A 22,022-nucleotide genomic window follows, 5' to 3' on the forward strand; every position below is an offset into this window, starting at 1 on the left:
GCAGCTCTCTCTAAATGCAAAGAACTGACCTCTCTCTCCAGAGAAGCAGTCCGGCAGCGTGGCTCGGGGTTCTGACATAGTCCCGGGAGCGGAAGGGGGCTGCATGGGACCTGCAGCCGCCACTTGTTCCTGTAGCTGCATGCGGGCGGTTAGGTCCTGGACCAGGTTAGTAAGGACCTGGACCTGGTTCGCTAACGCAGCCACGGCCTCCATCGAGGGATTCAAAGTAGCCGGGCGGATGCACGAGTCTGACCTACCTTCGGCCAGTGTTACTGTCAGGACAGTGTCCGGGATATGGGGGTCCCTGATATATCCCGCAACCCCTGTCCCTGCCTACTTGCCCCCCTGGGCTAACCCCCAGGGCGACAACTGGGCGGCGGTCCCTACCCTCACTAGGGAAGCGGGACACGGGAAGACAAACAGACACTGAAGACAAACAACGGTAGAACGGTCAGACAATCCGGGTCGGCAACAGGAGGGTACGCAGTACAGGGGGGTCAGGCAAAAACGTAGTCAAGGTCCAAAAGCAGAGGTCAAGAAAGCCGGGGTCACAAACAGGAGTCAAAAGAATACGCGGGTGCAGCTGGAAGACCAAACTAACACTGGCAAGGCCTGAGAGGAAAACACACCTATTTAAATGCTGTCAGCGCTCCCGCCCCAGAAGCTGATTGGGGCGGGGAGCCTGACAGCAGCAGGGCTAATCAGGGCGGTGCTGGGGGCACGCCCCCAGTCTCACTGCACAGACAGTTACCAGGGAAGCCAGCCTGGTAGTCAAGCGACTAGAAGCACCAGCTGCCTCCCTAGCAACCCGGCGGCGACCAGTCTTACAGCGGCCCGGGGAGATCACAAGAACCGGGGTACCTCTGCGCCGTGCTCCTGTACCCCGGGTGGCCGGACCGGTGGTGCGGGCACGGCGGCCCCGAGAGTTGCCGGTTCTGACACATATAACCACGGACACGTGGAGAGGACACGTAGTGCCTCAAAAACATCCCCCGCCACGGCCCACTTAATCCTGGCCACATTCCGAAAACCAACAAAATAAAACCGTGCTACTAGGTCCGCAGTCACCACCACATTACCACCAACGCGGTTACTGTTAAGGTACATATTACCAGTCTGACTGGGGCATGCAATGTGGGCCGAAGCCCACCTGCATTAAGCACGACATTACTACCTCAGCTGTGTTGGGCAATGCAATGGGATATTTTTGTGTATCGCCGGTGGGTTCCAGGAAGCCACCCATGCTGTCGGTCGACAGGGACTTCACAATAGGGAGTTGTACCTGCCTGTGTCTATGAATTAAAAAGCCCGGTCTGACTGGGGCATGCAGACACCTTGACAGAATGAATAGTGTGTGGCACATAGGTTCCCCATTGCTATGCCCACGTGTGCAGCTCCTGATGGCGGTGGCACAGGATTCTATTTCTCATTGCTTCTGTACAGCATTGTGGGCTATCGCCCCGCCCCTTTGAAAGGGTCGCTGCCTAGCCGTGCCAACCCTCTGCAGTGTGTGCCTGCGGTTCCTCCTCATGGCAGACGCACTTCTAAATAGACATGAGGGTGGTGTGGCATGAGGGCAGCTGAAGGCTGCGCAGGGACACTTTGGTGTGCGCTGTGGGGGGGAGGGGGGGGCGGTTGGGCAGCATGTAACCCAGGAGAAGTGGCAGTGGAGTGTCATGCAGGCAGTGATTGTGCTTTGTTGGAGGTAGTGTGGTGCTTAGCAAAGGTATGCCATGCTAATGAGGGCTTTTCAGAAGTAAAAGTTGTTGGGAGGGGGGGGGGCCCACTCTTGCCGCTATTGTGGCTTAATAGTGGGACCTGTGAACTTGAGATGCAGCCCAACATGTAGCCCCTCGCCTGCCCTATCCGTTGCTGTGTCGTTCCCATCACTTTCTTGAATTGCCCAGATTTTCACACAAGGAAACCTTAGCGAGCATCGGCGAAATACAAAAATGCTCGGGTCGCCCATTGACTTCAATGGGGTTCGTTACTCGAAACGAACCCTCAAGCATCGCGAAAAGTTCGTCCCGAGTAACGAGCACCAGAGCATTTTGGTGCTCGCTCATCTCTAGTATTTGAGTAGCTGAGTAGCTACTTAAATACAAATTAATTTTTATGCAAAATAATCCCTCAAAGCTATTGCTCAAACTGTCATTTGAGAGATCTTTGAGCGATTATCTGCTTGTGTAAATGGTCTCAAGAGGTATTTAGGATGTAATCACAGATAACAGTCCCTCATAGTCTTGCCCTGTCTCTCTACCCAACCCACCCGGCTGTGTCTCAATTACTTCAGCTGACTCACAATCCCAATGATAAGGGTATCATTCCTGTCTGTAGCATACACTGATGGCACCATGGGGGGGTTGGGGAACAAGGACAGACAAAAAAACAATAATGGAGTGAGTGTGGAGGAAGGGGGAAGGGAGGGGGGGAATAATGACACACAAGGTCACAGAGCAGACCAAGACAACACCTTGTCTGTAATCCCCCCCCCCCCCCCCCCATCCTTCTTCCAATGCAATACCCACAGACTCTGAAGTCTTCGTCTGCTGTGTGAGACCTTGTGTGTCATTCAACTCTGCGAGACCCGCACAGAAATAGAACATGATGCGGTTTGATTTCTGCGTTTTTCAATGCAATCCTGTGCAGGGGGCGTACTAAAGAAATTTTAAATTGATTAAACAAAAAGAAATGTTAAAAATCCTGTTTTCCCAATTCTCATGTAAAAAAATCAAACCCCCAAAATTGACATATTTGGTATTGCAGTTTCCATATGTTATGTTCATGCAGAGCAACCTACACGATTGTAATATATATATATAAACCTAAAGGGATGAGTATACACTCAAGACCAGACACAGACCCCCAAACAGACCAAACAAGAAAAAGTAGGGGAAAAGGGGAACTCTGCTAACCCCACACCACAGCTGTCTGTATAACTACAGGCAGAATGGAATTCAGACATAAACTAAACAGACACACCCATACATACTATCACTAGGGTTCTGAAAGTTCATGATAAGATAAGTACAACAAACAACATCCTATAGCAGGTGATTGGCTGGCTGCAGCAATCCACACAATCAGCCAGCCAAATCATGCACAAGTGCAGTGATGTGCTCCTGCACGTGCTTAGAACCAAAAGACCTGGGAGCACATACAATCCCGATAAAGCACACTGTAAAAGTCCTAAATATCACATTAATACGCACAGTGAATGCTGTAACTAGAGATGAGCGAGTAGCAGTGTTTTCGAGTAACTGTGTACTCGCTGAAGCAGCATGTGGGGGCGGCAGTCTTAAATGAGCACGCTGGCTCATCTCTAGCTGTAACAAAAAAGAAAAGTACACAGTGCCAGAACTGTGGTTTTTTTTGTCACCCTGTCACTCAAAATAAGTGGGATAAAAATTAATCAAGTCACATATGCTGCATATTAGTACCAACAAAAACTACACCACACCCTAAAAAAAATCAAGCTCCCACAGTCTCACTGACAGAAAAGTAAAAAAAAGTTAGTTACGAGTTTGAATATGACAACAAAAAGCATTTTTTAAAGTTTTATGTTTATTAAAAGTAGTAGAACACTATAAAGACTATATAAGCGTAATGCAGAATAATGTTAACATGTCATTTTTACCGCACCATGGACGTCAGAAAAGCGAAACCCTCCAAAAATAGCACAATTGTTTTTCCCAATGAACCCCACTTAGAAAATGTTCAAAGTTTTTCAGTACATTATATGGAACATTAAGGATGCCTCCCTGCATTATGTAATGGAGTAGAAAATTTCTGCAGACTCAGCAGTGTGTTTGAAATGTATAATGCAGATTTGTCTGCAGATTTTAACCCATTAAAGCTGCAACAACAGCTGATGTGAAATCTGCACCATTTACAACTTTGCAACTACACCTCCCTAAGGGCGAGCACCCACTGGCGTTTGCATTTTCCGCGGGAAAAAAACGCAGTAATTCATTAATCGTTTCCCGCGATTTTTCCGCGCGTTTTTCGCGGCGTTTTCGCGGCTTTTCCATTAATTTCCATGGAGAAAAATAAGGACACATATGCAACTGACAGTTCCTATGTTAAAAACGCAAACGCAACGCAAAAAAAACGCCAGTGGACAGGAACACATGTTATCTCTATGCCTGTGCAGGAAAAACGCAAAACGCAGGTAAAAAAACGCCAGTGGGTGCTCGCCCTTACCCTCAATCAAACAATCAGTTTAAAGCCCCAGTGTCCTGATCAATGTATAACTGATTGTTGGTGAGCATCCACCTAGTAACAAACACTTAAAGGGGTGGTCTCGCGAAACCAAGTGGGGGTATACACTTCCGTATGGCCATATTAATGCACTTTGTAATATACATCGTGCATTAAATATGAGCCATACAGAAGTTATTCCACTTACCTGCTCCGTTGCTAGCGTCCCCGTCTCCATGGTTCCGTCTAAATTCGCTGGCAGCTTGCTTTTTTAGACGCGCTTGCGCAGTCCGGTCTTCTCCTTTCAGCACGAGCCGCTTCAGTGTGCTCCGCGCTACAGCTCTTCTGCGCATGCGCAGATGAGCTGTCACTGCTCGGGAGCGCGCTGGAGCGGCCATTCTGTACCTTCCTCTGTTAGAGGAAGGTGCAGAAACTGGAGCTGCCGTCCGGAGAAGCCGCCCAGCTGTCCTGCCGTCCAGGTAAGTGATGGGCCGGGGGGGGGGGCTGCCGCTGCGATGGGGGGCTGTCGCTAGGCCGGGGGGGCTGTCGCTGCGATGGGGGGGCTGTCGCTAGGCCGGGGGGGGCTGTCGCTGCGATGGGGGGGCTGTCGCTAGGCCGGGGGGGGCTGTCGCTGCGATGGGGGGGCTGTCGCTGCGATGGGGGGGCTGTCGCTAGGCCGGGGGGAACTAGCGCTGGGCCAGGGGGGTAAGTGATGGGTCGGGGGTGATGTTCACTGACAGGTGAAGGCCCCGGAGCCCAGCGCTGGGCTCCGGGGCCTTCACCTGGGCTGAGGGTCTAGCGCTGGGGAGCCGGGGGCTAGCGCCGGTTACCTGCTGCCTGGCGGTGGGTGACTGGTCGGCGGCTGCGGGGCGTCTGGTCGGCGGCTGCGGGGCGTCTGGTCGGCGGCTGCGGGGCGTCTGGTCGGCGGCTGCGGGGCGTCCGGTCGGCGGCTGCGCGGCGTCCGGTCGGCGGCTGCGCGGCGTCCGGTTGCCATGGAGACACAGCTGGCAGCGTCTCGGGAGCGCGCACGTCGGGCTGCAGCGAGCAACGGGGAAAGAGCCGGCGGCCATCTTGGGGAAACTTTTATAAGTTGCTGAAACGCTGGAACGGTAAGTACAAACCAGCTAGGAAAGTCATTTACAGGGGTAATTAGTAATGTATGTTTAATTAGGGGGATTGGGCAAAAAAAAAAAATCACTGCTTCCTCGAGACATCTCCTTTAAATTTCATCAATATGAACTGAATATGATAATTTTGTAAATCGGTAATGACATCAACCAAGAAGACTGTATAAACATATTTCCAAGGTCAACGATTGGAGACAAATTGTAACATTGGCATCTATGAAATCAGAGCACGTTTAGTCATCAGAACTAAAGTTATTCTTTTACCTTCATAAGAGTAAGGTCTGGTCTGTTGATATCCAGTATATGCATGTTATATAAATTCACCCAATGTGCCGTCAGGGAGATATAGTGGCCCTGCCCGCCTGTGCTTGTCCACGTGTCCGTTGTTAAGTGGACCTTGGCAGTAACCGCGTTGGTGAGGGCGCGTACAATGTTGCGGGAGACGTGGTCGTGCAGGCCTGGGACGGCACATTGGGAAAAGTAGTGGCGACTGGGAACTGAGTAGCGCGGGGCCGCCGCCGCCATCATACTTTTGAAAGACTCCGTTTCCACAACCCTATACGGCAGCATCTCCAGGCTGATAAATTTGGCTATGTGCACGTTTAACGCTTGAGCGTGCGGGTGCGTGGCGGCATACTTGCGCTTGCGCTCCAACACTTGCGCTAGCGACGGCTGGACGGTGCGCTGACAGACATTGGTGGATGGGGCCGAGGACAGCGGAGGTGAGGGTGTGGGTGCAGGCCAGGAGACGGTAGTGCCTGTGCCCTGAGAGGGGGGTTGGATCTTAGTGGCAGGTTGGGGCACAGGGGGAGAGGCAGCGGTGCAAACCGGAGGCGGTGAACGGCCTTCATCCCACCGTGTGGGGTGCTTGGCCACCATATGTCTGCGCATGCTGCTGGTGGTGGTGGCTCCCCGGCTGATCTTGGCGCGACAAAGGTTGCACACCACTGTTCGTCGGTCGTCTGCACTCTCAGTGAAAAACTGCCAGACCTTTGAGCACCTTGACCTCTGCAGGGTGGCATGGCGCGAGGGGGCGCTTTGGGAAACAGTTGGTGGATTATTCGGTCTGGCCCTGCCTCTACCCCTGGCCACCGCACTGCCTCTTGCAACCTGCCCTGCTGCTGCCCTTGCCTCCCCTCTGAAGACCTGTCCTCAGTAGGCATAGCAAACCAGGTGGGGTCAGTCACCTCATTGTCCTGCTGCTCTTCCTCCGAATCCTCTGTGCGCTCCTCCCTCGGACTTACTGCCCTTACTACTACCTCACTGCAAGACAACTGTGTCTCATCGTCATCGGCCTCCTCACCCACTGAAAGGTCTTGAGACAGTTGCCGGAAGTCCCCAGCCTCATCCCCCAGACCTCGGGAACTTTCCAGTGGTTGGGCATCAGTCACAATAAACTCCTCTGGTGGGAGAGGAACCACTGCTGCCCAATCTGAGCAGGGGTCCGAGAACAGTTCCTGGGAGTCTGCCGGCTCCTCAGAATGTGTCATTGTAATGGAGTGAGGAGGCTGGGAGGAAGGAGAAGCAGCAGCCAGAGGATTCTGAGTTGCAGCAGTGGACGGCGCAGAACTATGGGTGAACAATAGATTGCTGGATGCACTTTCTGCCATCCACGACAGGACCTGCTCACACTGCTCATTTTCTAATAAAGGTCTACCGCGTGGACCCATTAATTGTGCGATGAACGTGGGGACGCCAGAAACGTGCCTCTCTCCTAATCCCGCAGCAGTCGGCTGCGATACACCTGGATCAGGAGCTCGGCCTGTGCCCACACCCTGACTTGGGCCTCCGCGTCCTCGCCCGCGTCCACGTCCTCTAGGCCTACCCCTACCCCTCAGCATGCTGTATTACCAGTAATGCAGAAACAGAACGCTGTAATTAAATGTGCCGCTTATTGGCCTGTGGTTGGAGGCTGACTTCGCTTACGGAACGCCAGGAAATAATTTTGCGCAAGCCTGCTGTAACACTTAGCTGGCTGCGTATGAATTTGGAGGACAACTACACCCAGCACAGACCCAGAACACTGAGGACAGTCACAGGCAGCCCAAATAGATTTTTTTCCCCAAATGTTTTTGCAAAGGCCCACTACCTATATTCAATCAATATGTCTTCTGTCCCTGCCTAACCACCACTTCTGGCCCTGGAGTATTACTGCAGGGTGCAATGCTCTGCACGGCCGATATACCAAAAAAAAAAAAAGTGCAACACTGCGAAAAGCAGCCTCCACAGTACTGCACACGGTTAGATGTAGCCCTAAGAAGGACCGTTGGGGTTCTTGAAGCCTAAAATACTCCTAACGCTCTCCCTATAGCAGCTCCACCAAGACAGCACTTTCCCTCCTCTATGTCAGAACGCATCTGTGGCGAGCCGCGGGAGGGGCCGATTTTTATACTCGGGTGACACCTGATCTCGCCAGCCACTCACTGCAGGGGGGTGGTATAGGGCTTGAACGTCGCAGGGGGAAGTTGTAATGCCTTCCCTGTCTTTGTATTGGCCAGAAAAGTGCGCTAACGTCTCAGAGATTAAAGTGAAAGTAACTCGAACATCGCGTGGTACTCGTTACGAGTAACGAGCATCTCGAACACGCTAATACTCGAATGAGTATCAAGCTCGGACGAGTACGTTCGCTCATCTCTAGTTCTAATATGTCCTTCTTTAGTACCGGTGCCTAAAACTGTACACCATATTCCATGTGTGATCTAACCAATGACTTGTAAGAGAAAGAGAACAATATTCTCGTCAACACTAGCAACCAAGAATGTTGTTTAAAGTCTGAAAAGATTAGGGGCATGAGCTGCAAACCTCCTTTCCTCCACCAGTAAAAGAAATTAATACGCACATCTGTCTGTCTATCTATCTATCCATCCTCTCACAGGCACTATATCTACAAGACAACCTTTATAACACTGTGCTTAGTTAGATACAGGGGTTTAGCTCTAGAATACCTCAAAATAAAGCTATCATCATACAGTAATCAGACACCAGCTCTAAACATTGATAGTGATTACATTGTATTCAGGGTTACTTTACACAGGACATCTGTCAGGACTGTAAGCACATGACAGTTGTCCCAATGATTATTGCTCCTGTGTTTTCACACAGCAGCGATAGTCGTTCAGTGAATGGAGACAAATCACTTCCGGCCACCGGCATCCTCCCTGAACAAACAGTCGTTCAAAGATGAACTAGGCATTAAGTTTCAGTGACCTGAAACAAAGTGATTAGCAACTATTGAGCAATTTCTTGCTCAATACCTTGTTGATCCTATGTTTACACAAGACAACTGTTACAGAAAATCGCTTGTTTAATTTTTTTTTCCGGCTGATAGTTATCCTATTTAAAGCTGCCCTTACTTCCAGTGATCACAGGTGACATCTCTCTGATTGCTGACATTCACTGTTTATTATTATTTTTCAGATCAGTATCCAGGTCAAAGTGATCCCTCAAGATCCAAATCATACAGCCAGCAGTCATCTGCACCTGTACCCATACCTAAACCATACAGCTTGCAGTCATCTGTACTTGTACCCATACCTAATCCATACAGCCTGCAGACATCTGCATCTGTACCCATACCTAAATCATACAGCTTGCAGTCATCTGCATCTGTACCCATACCCAAATCATACAGCTTGCAGTCATCTGCATCTGTACCCATACCTCAACAATGCAGCCTACAGTCATCTGTGCGTCTACCCATGACCTAAGCCAAGCAGCCTGCGGTCATCTACACCTGTACACATACTAAAACCATGCAGCCTGCTGCCACCTGCACGCAAACCAAAACCATTCAGCCTGCAGTCATGTACAAAAAAATTGTCACTACTTTACTTATCCATCAGCGTAGCTGTTTGCTTTTTTCTTTTTGCCGCGACAAGCTGTGTTTTTTTGTGGTACTATTTAATGTACCATATGATGTCATTCTATGGGTCAGCACGAGAACTACGATACCAAACTTGTATTTTTTTTCCGCAGTACTACTTTTATATTTTTTCAAAGATCTTTGTTTTTTAGTTATTTTCTGCTGTCATCTTCTGCGTGCAATAACTTTTTTATGTTTCCGTCGACGTAGTTGGGCTCATTTCTTCCAAGACATCCTATAGTTTACATTGGTACTATTACGGAATTAAATACAACCTTTTGTTCGCTTTCTATTGTATTTTTTTTTCTGGGAGACAGAGTGACCAAAAAAGCGCGTTTCTGACATTCTTTATTTTTTTCGGACGACATTCACCATGCGAGGTAAATAATGCACCCCTTTAACGGATGCTGCGATACCAAATATGTGTTTTGGTTTATGATTAAGATTTTTTTTACTATACATATAGCAAATAGGGGTTCTTTTAAAGTTTTATAACTCCATTGAACTTATTTTTGCTTTTTCTAACCCCCACCGAGGGGACCACAACTTGCAATACTTTGATCGATCCTGCAGTATGATGTAATGCTGTAGCATTACATCATACTGCAATCTGAAAGGCAGTCTATGAAGCCACCCCATGGGGACGACTTGATAAACAGTCTGCTAAGATGGCCGCTGGCTGCCATGATACCCGCAAACCCACCTGCGATCTCACTGTGGGGAATAGGGGGGCCCTACGGGACCCCCGAACATCGTTCGAGGTATTTATGTTCAAATAAATTTTTATTGCACATCGACAGCTTGGTCTCACTTGTAAATCACTTCAACCTTATCAAGACAAGCAGTGAAATAAACTTGGTACACCATCAGATATGTCTGCTTCAGAGACTTATTATCGAGCAGAAGGTTAGCAGAGAAGAGGGGACAGAAAACAGGGTATCATGGGGGATTAACGTTGCGCTTCCCCCAGTAATCCTAAGACATCTGGTTTGCGTTAACTGCTTGTTGAGTATTTTCCCCCTCTCCCTTCTCTGTCTTGGTCTATGTTGCAGGACTGGGACAGTCTCCAGTCTCGTCTCGTCCTGTATTTCTGATATGGACCTTTCCTTTGCTGTCGACATTAGTTTTACTTATTCTATGACACACAGTGGGGGGGGGGGGGGGGGGGGGGAGTAGGGTAGGGAAGGAGGGAGGAGGAAAGAAGGGGACCGGGGGGGGGGGGGAGAGGAGAGGTGTGTGGAGTTAAAGGTAGGTATGGCCGCGTGTGTTACGCCCAGGGGGTCTTTCTTACGATCTCACTGGTCTGTAGAGCCTTGCTCTATCCATTTTCTGAGATTGTCCGTTCCCCTGAACGCAACCCACGGCTGCCAAAGCTTGTAGTAGGCTTCCCATAGTTTGGGCTCGTCTGCCCCCAGCTCGTCGAATCTCATGAGGGTATGTAATTCTTCCACCCACATACCCCTGGTTGGGGCGGCGGCTGAGCGCCACAGTCTTGGAATGAGTCTTCTCATTGCTATTATAAAATGTTTTAATAGACTTGCTTTCGCCTCCCTCACGGAGCCCGGGAACAGTGAGAGCAGGGCAAGCTTGGGTGTCATCGTAATGTCCGAGTGATTGACTTGGTTGTACAGGGTTGTCACTTCTTTCCAGAGCTCGGCTACTGGCTGACATTCCCACCAAATATGTATCATGTTGCCTCTGCTCCCGCTGCATCTCCAGCATTCCGAGGAAACCTGGGGGAAGATCCTCTGCAGTTGGTCAGGGGTTCTGTACCACCTTGAAACTATCTTATAGTTAAGGTCTTGAATTCTACCTGCCGTGGAGACCTTATGGGTCAGATTCCAGATCCTTCCCCAGTCCTCCTCTGTGAGGTTGTCCCCCAACTCCCGCTCCCAGGACTCCCTATACCTCAGGGCCTCGTCCCCCGTCTCCCGACCCAGCAGCATCTTGTATAGCTTAGAAATCATGTGCCTTTGGGTTGTGCCTGAAAGACATATTTGTTTGAACTCCGTAAGGGACGCTGTTAAATTCACTTTCGGCGTCAGCGAGCTCACAAAACCCCTTAACTGTAGGTATTGCAGCCAAAAACTTGGCTGTGGTGGAGCCTGGTCTAGAATCTCTGTCAAAGATTTCAATCCTGACTCTGTCACTACGTCTCTTAGTCTGGGGGTTGGTGTAGCCGGGAGGGACAGGAGACCCGTCCTACTTTTGGTGGTTTCAAATAAGGGATTTGCAGTAAGCGGTGTTAACGGCCCGGGAACCGTGACCAGGCCGGGGCGAGACGCGAAGCCCGCCCATGTCGTAAACAATTGGAGACTGAAGGGGGAAATATTAGGAATATATTTTATCCACCTGGTTGGTATCCAGGGGGCTCCGTATAGGCCATCCGTCTCCCCTGCGTGCTCTATTTCCACCCATAGCCTTGAACTCCTGTTTTTAATAATGTCAAGGGCACAGTTTGCTATGTTGGCTTTATGGTATAACGAGAAGTCTGGTAGGCCCAGGCCTCCCTTTTCTTTTTCCCTCGTCAGTATGGAGTGGCGCAGTCGTGGTTTGCACCCCTTCCATACAAAGTTAATGATCAGGGATCTAATTTTTTTGAAAAATACTCTTGGGAGGCCTATTGGAATGGTTTGGCAAATGTATAGAAATCTGGGTAGCACGTCCATTTTTACCGCATTAATTCGCCCATTCCATGAGATGTAGAGGGGGTTCCATTTACCCAAATCCTTCTCCAGGCCCTCGACGAATGGGATGAAGTTTAATTTATAGGCTGCCGTAGGCTCTGCTGAAATATTTATTCCTAGATATTTTAAGTGCGAGTCGACCCACCGAAAGGGGAGTACTGACTTCAGATGCCAGACCTCGGCCTGCGGGAGTGTTATGTTCAGGGCCTCTGATTTCTGTGCATTGATTTTGTAGTTATTAATTCTCCCGAATTTCTCGAATTCCTTTAAGAGCACAGGCATGCCGATTCGGGGGTTAGACAGGTATAGCAGCAGATCATCGGCGAATAATGCCATTTTATGTTCTGAGGTGCTAACCCTGAAGCCCTTTATTGAGTCGTTGCTGCGGATAGCGTTCGCTAGGGTCTCCATAGTAAGAATATAGAGAAAGGGGGAGAGGGGGCACCCCTGTCTCGTCCCGTTGCTCACTCTGAGCGTGCCGGACAACGTCCCGTTCACCCTGATTCTCGCGGTCGGGTCCTGGTAAAGTGCCATGATCCACTGGAGCATCCGTGGGCCCAGTCCGATTTTCTCTAGTGTGGCAGAGAGGAAGGTCCAACTCACCCTATCAAAAGCCTTCTCTGCATCAATCGACAGGAGGCATAGTGGGGTGTTAGTCGATTTGGCCCTAGCTATTAGGGACATTGTTTTGATAGTGTTGTCCCTTGCCTCTCTGCCAGGGACAAAGCCAACCTGCTCCAAGTGAATCAGCCTAGGGATTTGGTTTTGTAGTCTGATTGCTATTAATTTAGCAAACATCTTGAGATCGACGTTTATCAGCGAGATTGGCCTGTAACTCCCGCAGGCCGAGGGGTCCTTACCCGGTTTAAGTATAACTGTGATGTGGGCCTGCAGAGCCTGCTTGGGGAACGGGTGGCCTTTGTTTACCGCGTTAAATGCGTCTAAAACTATTGGGACAAGTTCTTCCGCAAATAATTTATAGAATCTGGCTGTATATCCATCTGGGCCCGGGCTCTTATTTACTTTCAGATTTTGGATTATATCAGTCAGTTCTGGGGGTGTGAAGTCCTGCTCCAGGGCCTCGGCCTCTGTTGGTGCCAGGCTCTTAGGTGCATATTCAGAGAGGTAGGTATCAATCTCGTTTTTAAGGGTCTGATGTGGAGTATGTGTCTCTATCGGGATGTTGTAGAGTTTATCGTAGAAGGATTTAAATTCCTCCAGTATATCCTTGGTGTTGTGTACTACTTGGCCTCTGGCGGATTGAATTTTAGGGATATATGTTTGGGGGGACCTGGGATGAAGGGTCCTAGCCAGGTGCGCACCACATTTGTCCCCGTATTCAAAGGACCCTTTTCTGATTTTGTCCCTAAGGGCCAGGGAGCGCTGGTCCAGTATCTCTAAGATCTGTTGGCGGACCAGCGAGATTTCCGCCCGCAGTGTTTCGTTTTGATGTCTTTTGTTAGTGTTCTCTTTGGCCCTCAGGGTAGCCAGTAGCCCTGTCAAAGTGGCTGCTCTCTCTTTTTTAATCCTGGTTCCCTGGGAAATCAGCACGCCCCTTAGTATACACTTGAGGGCTTCCCATTTTATTGGTGCCGGGGTCTGGTCTGCTTGGTGGGTCTCCTTAAAAGTTTCAATTTCTTTTCTAAGTGTTGATACGCATAAGGGGTCTTTTAGGAGGTTGTCGTTGAGTCTCCAGGACTGACATCTAGGTGTGGATCCCCATCCCGCTAAACCCCCAAAGACCGGGGCATGGTCCGACCACAGCAGGTCCCCATGTGAACATGAAGGGGAACTATCTAAGAGGCTGTGTGAGATCATAAGGTAATCTATCCTACTGTAGGAGTTGTGAGCCGCTGAGTGGAACGTGTAATCCCGGGTGTCTGGGTGTAGTGTTCTCCAGAGATCTATTAAGTGTAATGCATCTAGCTTTTTTTTGAGTGCCCTGATTGCTGCCCGGGAGACGGAGGACTTACCCGATGAAGTGTCCACCGCGGGGTCCATTGCCACGTTAAGGTCTCCGCCTAGGATTATTCTCGATCCGTCCGCGAATTTGGCTAGGGCGGTCAGCACACTCATCGCCGCAGGAACTTGGTTCTGGTTGGGGAGATAGATATTAGCAAAGGTGGTCACTGTACCCATTATTTCAACCTTGAGAAAAATATATCTGCCCCCTGGGTCAATAAAGGAATCAACTGGCTGGTATTGAAGCGTCCTATGTAGAGCAATGGAAACCCCTCCCGCCTTTCTCAGAGGGTCGGGACTATGGAGCCACTTGGGGTAGTACGATGAGGAGCATGTTGGCACGCTCCCCTCCCTGAAATGCGTCTCCTGTATCATAGCTACCATTACTCTTTTTCTGTGGAGGTGATATAGGAGCTGTCGTCTCTTCTGTGGGCTGTTTAGCCCCTTGGTATTGTGGGTGCAAAACGTTAAATTCGCCATTTAAGCCTGGAGACCGGGGTGGGTGCGTATCTCCCATCTCTCCTCAGGTGGGTTAGGGGCGGGGAAAGGTAGAGAGGGGTGACACAAAAGGGAGCGACACATCGGGAAAAACCAAATAGGGAATAGACACGTAACTTAAGAACAAACAACATCTGGTAGAGGGCCGCTAGCGGTCCCTTAGAACTAGTGGTCCGCCTATACAAGGCAGAAAACAACAGCTTAAATTAGCTGTCAGCCCTATGTGGGAGTGTGGAGGCCAAGAAAGGGTGGGCTCCCTCCCACCTCTCAACCCTGTCGAGAGTGTATCCCGGGTGTAGGAACCGGGATCGTTAAACATATGAGTGGGCGTTCCCAGACCCGGCTACGTCAAATTCGTCCCCCCTGCTAGTAAGGTCTTGTGGCATGTTCATCCTGTACAGGCGCATTTGGGGGAGGGGGGAAAGGAGTTATAGGTATAGTAGAAGTATATGCGTGAAAAGAGGAGAAACAAGACAGTATGAGATTATAGAATAGAAGTGGCTGCGTCCCGGTCACTCTGCCGATCCGCTTCTGGCGTCTTCATTTCCCCCCTGGCGTTGGTCTCTGCGTCGTCGTCTGGGAGTGTAGGTGTAGCTCTTGATCATGCGCCTCAAGCGTTTCTGGAACCTTCTCCTGGGTCTCCTCTACTGCCTCTACTCTCTGGCCTATTTGTCGGATCTCCTGCTGGAGAGACGCTACGTCCTTCTTACGTGCGGCCTCGAGTTGCTGGAAAAGGGTATCAATGTGGTTCTGCGTCGGTAGGGCTCTTAGATGACTTTTCCAGTCCCAGTCCTCACCCACTTCTGATTCAAGGGTTTGGTTGTTGGGTTCGCTCTGGGCTAGGTATCTGAAGTTTGATCGTCCTGTTCTGTTACCGGCGTTGTCTGCGCTGCCTGTCCCCATATTCTGTTTGCTGGCTTGCGGCTCGGTAGTCTTGGGTTTGGCTGCGCTTTGCACATCGGTCTGTGTGTATCTTTTCTGTCCCGCGCTTCTTTGTGGTAGCGGAGCGCTGTGATATGGTTGTACTGGTGGGCCAGTCTCTGTCTCGGGCTGGTGGTCATCTGTGGGTTCTTTGGAAGGGGCTCTGGGTCCTAGAAGTTGCTCTGGCGAGCCGTGTGTCAGAGGGAGGCTGGACCGCGGGAGAGCCCGATCCGGTTGCGGCACAGGGGGTGTTGATGCATTCTTGGCCCGGTTACTGGACTCGTTCTGCACGCTTGGCCTCTGTGATGGCTTAGTTGTTGTTGTGGCCTGCTCGTCGGCCAGCCTGGTCTTTCCTTGTGATGCTCTTTTTTGTTGCCGAGGAGAGCTCGGTCTTGGCTGACTTGTGTCTGTGTCCGGCATGTTTATGTGCGGGCTGTGCGTGAGGCCCTTAGGGGTGTCTCCTTGCCGGGAGGGCGGCTCTGGGGAGCTGGATGTTGGTGGGGAGCTGTTCTGCCTTGAGAGGCTGATTTCCTGTGGGGGGTGCTTGTCAGCCTGTCCTGCATCTTGCTGGGGGGACTCGTCCTGCCTCACTGGGTGCTGTACGTCCCTTTCATTTGGCTGTACCCCCTTGCTGGGCTTGTTGCCTGTGTGGGTCGTTGCCCTTTTCCCCTGCTCCACTGGGGGCTCTTCTGCTGGGGGTGGTTGACGGGCTCTCCCCTTTTCCTGGGCTGCTATTCCTGGCCCCTTTTCCCCTGCTGGGTGCTGTAGGTCTGCCTGTGGGGGGGCTATCTGGGCCGCAGGTGGCTCTGTTTCTGAGCTGGTGGAGTCTCCCCTTATCCCTGGGGCTGGCTCATTAATCCCCCCTGCCGCTCTCACCTCCTCCTCTGCTGTAGCGCCCTCAGCGCTTGCTGCTCCTCCTCCCCCCTCCGTTGAGCTGCTGCTGCCGGCGGGTACCGGCGGTCCGCCGTCCGCCGGTAGTGTCGTGCCGTCACCTCCTCTCTGCGGCATGTGGTGGTGATCGGGTCTCCCGCTGGGCCGCCCAGGCTTCAGGATTCTCTCCGGGCTCCAGCCGGCTGATTGCTGTCCGATGCAGGGCTGTGTTGCCGCTCCGGAAGTGGAGCGGGCGCCATCTTGGGTGCGCGCTCCCGGGACTCTGCTCCCGCTGTTCTTCGCAGCAGGGTCGCGATGCTTCTCCTGGAGTCGTCTGAGGAGGTTGGTGTGACTCCTCTCTTCTTCCCCTTCGCCATTGTTGGGGATTGCCGGGTCTGGGTCCTCCACGTGTCGGCTAGATGGGGCTGGATGCGGGAGCCGAGCTGAGACACGTCTCACTCCTCCATTAGCTGGCCACGCCCCCCCGTTCGAGGTATTTAAATGTCACTGTCAGAATTGGCACAGGCACTTAAAGGGTTAATATTGGCGATCAGCTGTAATAAACCGCTGTGACAACCGCACTGTATGAAGAGAGGTCGTCCTGTAAACACTCTCTTCATACATACCCTGATGCTGAAGGACGTAAATGTACGCCCTGGAGCAGAAAGGGGTTAAATGTGAAGGATATAACTATAGTGAGTGTGATATAGATAGCTATAGTGAAAGTTGTATACTTGACCCATGTTTGTAAAGTGTTCTGATTACTTGTGATACACTTGTAATCAGACTACTTTTTTAGTGGGGATTTTCATTACAACTACACATCGCTAGTATGCCTGTAATTTGACAAACTCAACTCTACTATACCGCTGTGCTTACAGGTACATCAAAACTGTTAATGCATAGTTGATTTGCGTTAAGGTCCATTTAGACAGAACCATTATCACTCAATTCGTTAAAAAGCCATCTTTTGAGTGATAATCATTGTGTCTAACTGCACTGACATAGTGCAGTTTTCATTAAGCCGTCGCTAATCATTGATCTTTCAGCATGCTATAAGACAACGATGAGCCTTAAAAGGAATTCACAGTGAAATACAGCTGATACTATTGTTTCAGCTGTATCTTGCTCCCTGAACACAGGCAGGGTATGAAGAACACAGTTGTCCAACTGTGTTCTTCATAGCCCGCTCGGAGCGTTCGGCTTTATAACAGCCGGGCGCTTGTGCAGAAAACAGCTGGATGCAGAAGACAAGCGGGGACACCCCGCTTGTCTTCTGCATCTTCCGTTCAGAGCACTTGGCTGTAGAACAGCCAGGCGCTCCGAGCGGGGAACAGCTGGATGCAGAAGACAAGATCGCTCAACGTGCATTGTAAATGGACACAACGATTATCGCTCAAAAGATGTATTTTGAGCGCTAATCCTTGTGTCTAAATGGGCCTTTAGTTATGTGACAGGAAGGGCAAAAATGTAGTTGATCTACCAGAGCTTATTTTTTCAAAGCTAATTGGCGATCGTTTTAGCGATAATCGGTGCATGTAAATGGGCACCTGGCACCCGCATTTCGGGCACTTTTTGCTGATCCTTAAAATCAAGCTGACTTGATTTTAACAATCACTTTTATCAGTCGTTCTCCACGGGGGAGTGCTGATAGCATTGTTTTCCCATGGAGAACAAAGAATCTGAGTGCAGAGAATAGCCTCCAGCTATTAGCCTGCATTCAGTGAAGACTTCATTTACATACATAATTGGTATTTAAGTAGCTGAGTAGCTACTTAAATACAAATTAATTTTTATGCAAAATAATCCCTCAAAGCTATTGCTCAAACTGTCATTTGAGAGATCTTTGAGCGATTATCTGCTTGTATAAATGGTCTCAAGAGGTATTTAGGATGTAATCACAGATAACAGTCCCTCATAGTCTTGCCCTGTCTCTCTACCCAACCCACCCGGCTGTGTCTCAATTACTTGAGCTGACTCACAATCCCCTTATTCCTGTCTGTAGCATACACTGATGGCACCATGGGGGGGTTGAGGAACAAGGACAGACAAAAAAAAACAATAATGGAGAGTGTGGAGGAAGGGGGAAGGGAGGGGGGAATGATGACACACAAGGTCACAGAGCAGACCAAGACAACACCTTGTCTGTAACCCCCCCCCCATCATCCCCCCCCCCCCATCATTCCCCCCTCATCATTCCCCCCCCCATCATTCCCCCCCCCCATCATTCCCCCCCCCATCATTCCCCCCCCCATCCTTCTTCCAATGCAATACCCACAGACTCCGAAGTCTTCGTCTGCTGTGTGAGACCTTGTGTGTCATTCAACTCTGCGAGGCCCGCACAGAATAAGAACATGATGCGGTTTGATTTCTGCGTTTTTCAATGCAATCCTATGCAGGCGGGCACAGGTCAGACATTCTGCGGGAAATCCCGCTGCAGAATTTCCGCCCGTGTGCAGGGGGCGTACTAAAGAAATTTTATATTGATTAAACAAAAAGAAATGTAAAAAATCCTGTTTTCCCAATTCTCATGTAAAAAAATCAAACCCCCAAAATTGACATATTTGGTATTGCAGTTTCCATATGTTATGTTCATGCAGAGCAACCTACACGATTGTAATATATATATATAAACCTAAAGGGATGAGTATGCACTCAAGACCAGACACAGACCCCCAAACAGACCAAACAAGAAAAAGTAGGGGAAAAGGGGAACTCTGCTAACCCCACACCACAGCTGTCTGTATAACTACAGGCAGAATGGAATTCAGACATAAACTAAACAGACACACCCATACATACTATCACTAGGGTTCTGAAAGTTCATGATAAGATAAGTACAACAAACAACATCCTATAGCAGGTGATTGGCTGGCTGCAGCAATCCACACAATCAGCCAGCCAAATCATCCACAAGTGCAGTGATGTGCTCCTGCACGTGCTTAGAACCAAAAGACCTGGGAGCACATACAATCCCGATAAAGCACACTGTAAAAGTCCTAAATATCACATTAATACGCACAGTGAATGCTGTAACTAGAGATGAGCGAGTAGCAGTGTTTTCGAGTAACTGTGTACTCGCTGAAGCAGCATGTGGGGGCGGCAGTCTTAAATGAGCACGCTGGCTCATCTCTAGCTGTAACAAAAAAGAAAAGTACACAGTGCCAGAACTGTGTTTTTTTTTGTCACCCTGTCACTCAAAATAAGTGGAATAAAAATTAATCAAGTCACATATGCTGCATATTAGTACCAACAAAAACTACACCACACCCTAAAAAAATCAAGCTCCCACACAGTCTCACTGACAGAAAAGTAAAAAAGTTTGAATATGTCAAGTTTGAATATGACAACAAAAAGCATTTTTTAAAGTTTTATGTTTATTAAAAGTAGTAGAACACTATAAAGACTATATAAATGTAATGCAGAATAATGTTAACATGTCATTTTTACCGCACCATGGACGTCAGAAAAACGAAACCCTCCAAAAATAGCACAATTGTTTTTCCCAATGAACCCCACTTAGAAAATGTTCAAAGTTTTTCAGTACATTATATGGAACATTAAGGATGCCTCCCTGCATTATGTAATGGAGTAGAAAATTTCTGCAGACTCAGCAGTGTGTTTTGAAATGTATAATGCAGATTTGTCTGCAGATTTTAACCCATGAAATCTGCAACAACAGCTGATGTGAAATCTGCACCATTTACAACTTTGCAACTACACCTCCCTTACCCTCAATCAATCAGTTTAAAGCCCCAGTGTCCTGGTCAATGTATAACTGATTGTTGGTGAACATCCACCTAGTAACAAACACTTAAATTTCATCAATATGAACTGAATATGATAACTTTGTAAATCGGTAATGACATCAACCAAGAAGACTGCATAAACATATTTCCAAGGTCAACGATTGGAGACAAATTGTAACATTGGCATCTATGAAATCAGAGCATGTTTAGTCATCAGAACTAAAGTTATTCTTTTACCTTCATAAGAGTAAGGTCTGGTCTGTTGATATCCAGTATATGCATGTTACCAATAATGGGGAGCGGGGTTGGTCCTAGTGGGAATTTATAAATCTTTCTTTTTGAAAAGCTCATTAGGATCTTCACGACCATTATGACGATGGTGCATAAAAGAAAAATGGTCACTGATTCTGAAGCCATGGTGATTCTCCTGTAGCAATCACTGTAAAGTACTCTTTATATATAAAGTTCTTGCATAACCCAGTGCAAAGAGCTTATCTTGTTTTTATGTGCTCTTAATATTTATAACTTCAGAAATGTGGAGGGGGCATTGGGGAGTGGAGAAGGGAGTAGAAGGTGTTAAATAGTTTGGGTTATGGTAGAGGGAGGATATGAAAAAGCAAAGTCATGGGCGTAGCTAAAGGCTCATGGGCTGTGGTTGCAAAAATTCAGCATGGCCCCAACCCCACCCCCTCCCTGTACTTGATGACTGCTGGCTGTGGTCTACTAGGAGTTTTCTGCAGCATCACTGGGTCTGTTATACTAGCAAGCAGGGTCTGAAAAGGTTAGGGGCATGAACTCCAAAACTCATGCCTCACCTCCTTTCCTTCACCAGAAAAAAAAAATCTATCTATCTATCTATCATTTTACAGGCACTATATCTACAAGCTAACTTTTATTACAGTAGGTTTAGTTAGATACAGCAGTTTAGCTCTAGGATCTAGGATACCTCAAAATAACGCTGTCACCATATAATAGACACCAGCTTTACACATTGATTGCGCTTACATTACATTTAGGGTTTCTTTACACAGGTTGACCGTCGGGACCATAAGCACATGACAGTTGTCCCAATGACTATTGCTCCTGCACTTTCACACAGCAGCGATAGTCGTTCAGTGAATGGAGACATATCTTCCGGCCGCCCACATCCATTCACTGTGAACAAAGAATCATTCCAAGTTGAACAACTGCCTGTTTACACTGATAGTGAGTTGCTCACACTTCATTTAGTTGCAGTGAGCCAAAACAAGGTTACTAGTGTAACGCCCTAATGAACTTGCTGTATCTATGGTCAGAGGCCTAGTTCCTGTCGCGGTGATGCCACACTCTAATTTGTACACTCCGGATGATATGTTGCAGAAATAATGGAGACAAGTCCAGTTTAGTTTAGTAATCTGAGTGAGCAGATTTACTAACTTTGGTAGTTTGCAACAACGGGTTAACTTTAGAATTCTCTGAAGACATATTTAGAGAAGGTATTTAAGAATGCAGTAATAAACAAGCAAGATACAGTAATGTCGAATTGATGATGCTCTCTCTCACTTATTTTCCTGAAGATTGATTTACTAGGCAATTTCCCAACTAGTGAATTTAGATTAAGCAATTTAGTTAGATTTGCCTGTAGGATTTTATGAAGCAGAGATACATGCTGGTTTTGACTTCACTGGGTAGCTATAACTCACTGTTAGATGAAGATGGACCCCTGAAGGAAACTTATGTGTTCTCTGCTGTAAGATGCCAAGGGAGTGGGTTAATCAACACACTCTACCTTGGGAAACAATAACTTGCTGAACTACTCCTCCTCTCTGACCACAGAACTGCAACCTCTTCTTACTAACATCTGGCTGAGTCTGCCTAACTGCTCTGCGTCACTTCCTTTTATAACCTCTCTCTCTCCCGCACTCTGGCATGGGGCCTTGTATCTTTGCTTCCCGTCCTTGGGCTCTGCACCAGTAAGATTAAACTTGACTGTCAGCCAATGAGAGACCAGCTGACATCAGGGTTGAGCTCTGTGCTTAGACCAGAAGGGGAGACACAGGGCCTCTCCCACAGATGGCACCTTCTGGATCCAGGGATGGCATTCAGACAGGTGAGACAGGATAAGTGTACTGTGACTGTTCTGTAGCATCCGCTGGGCCACTACAGC

General features: G+C 48.8%; 1 protein-coding gene across 1 annotated transcript in view; it reads right to left on the reverse strand.

Moving 5' to 3' along the window:
- LOC136576784 (cytochrome P450 2W1-like) overlaps nt 1-20,432 on the reverse strand; it is a 94,394-nt gene extending 73,962 nt beyond the window's left edge. The window contains exon 1 of the mRNA XM_066576347.1: nt 20,114-20,432. Coding sequence (XP_066432444.1) covers nt 20,114-20,293 — 180 coding nt within the window. The 5' untranslated portion in view covers nt 20,294-20,432. The remainder of the gene's footprint in view (nt 1-20,113) is intronic.
- Nucleotides 20,433-22,022: the final 1,590 nt, after the last annotated feature.

Source organism: Eleutherodactylus coqui, chromosome 8 (genome assembly GCF_035609145.1).
Source record: "Eleutherodactylus coqui strain aEleCoq1 chromosome 8, aEleCoq1.hap1, whole genome shotgun sequence".
NCBI lineage: Eukaryota > Metazoa > Chordata > Amphibia > Anura > Eleutherodactylidae > Eleutherodactylus > Eleutherodactylus coqui.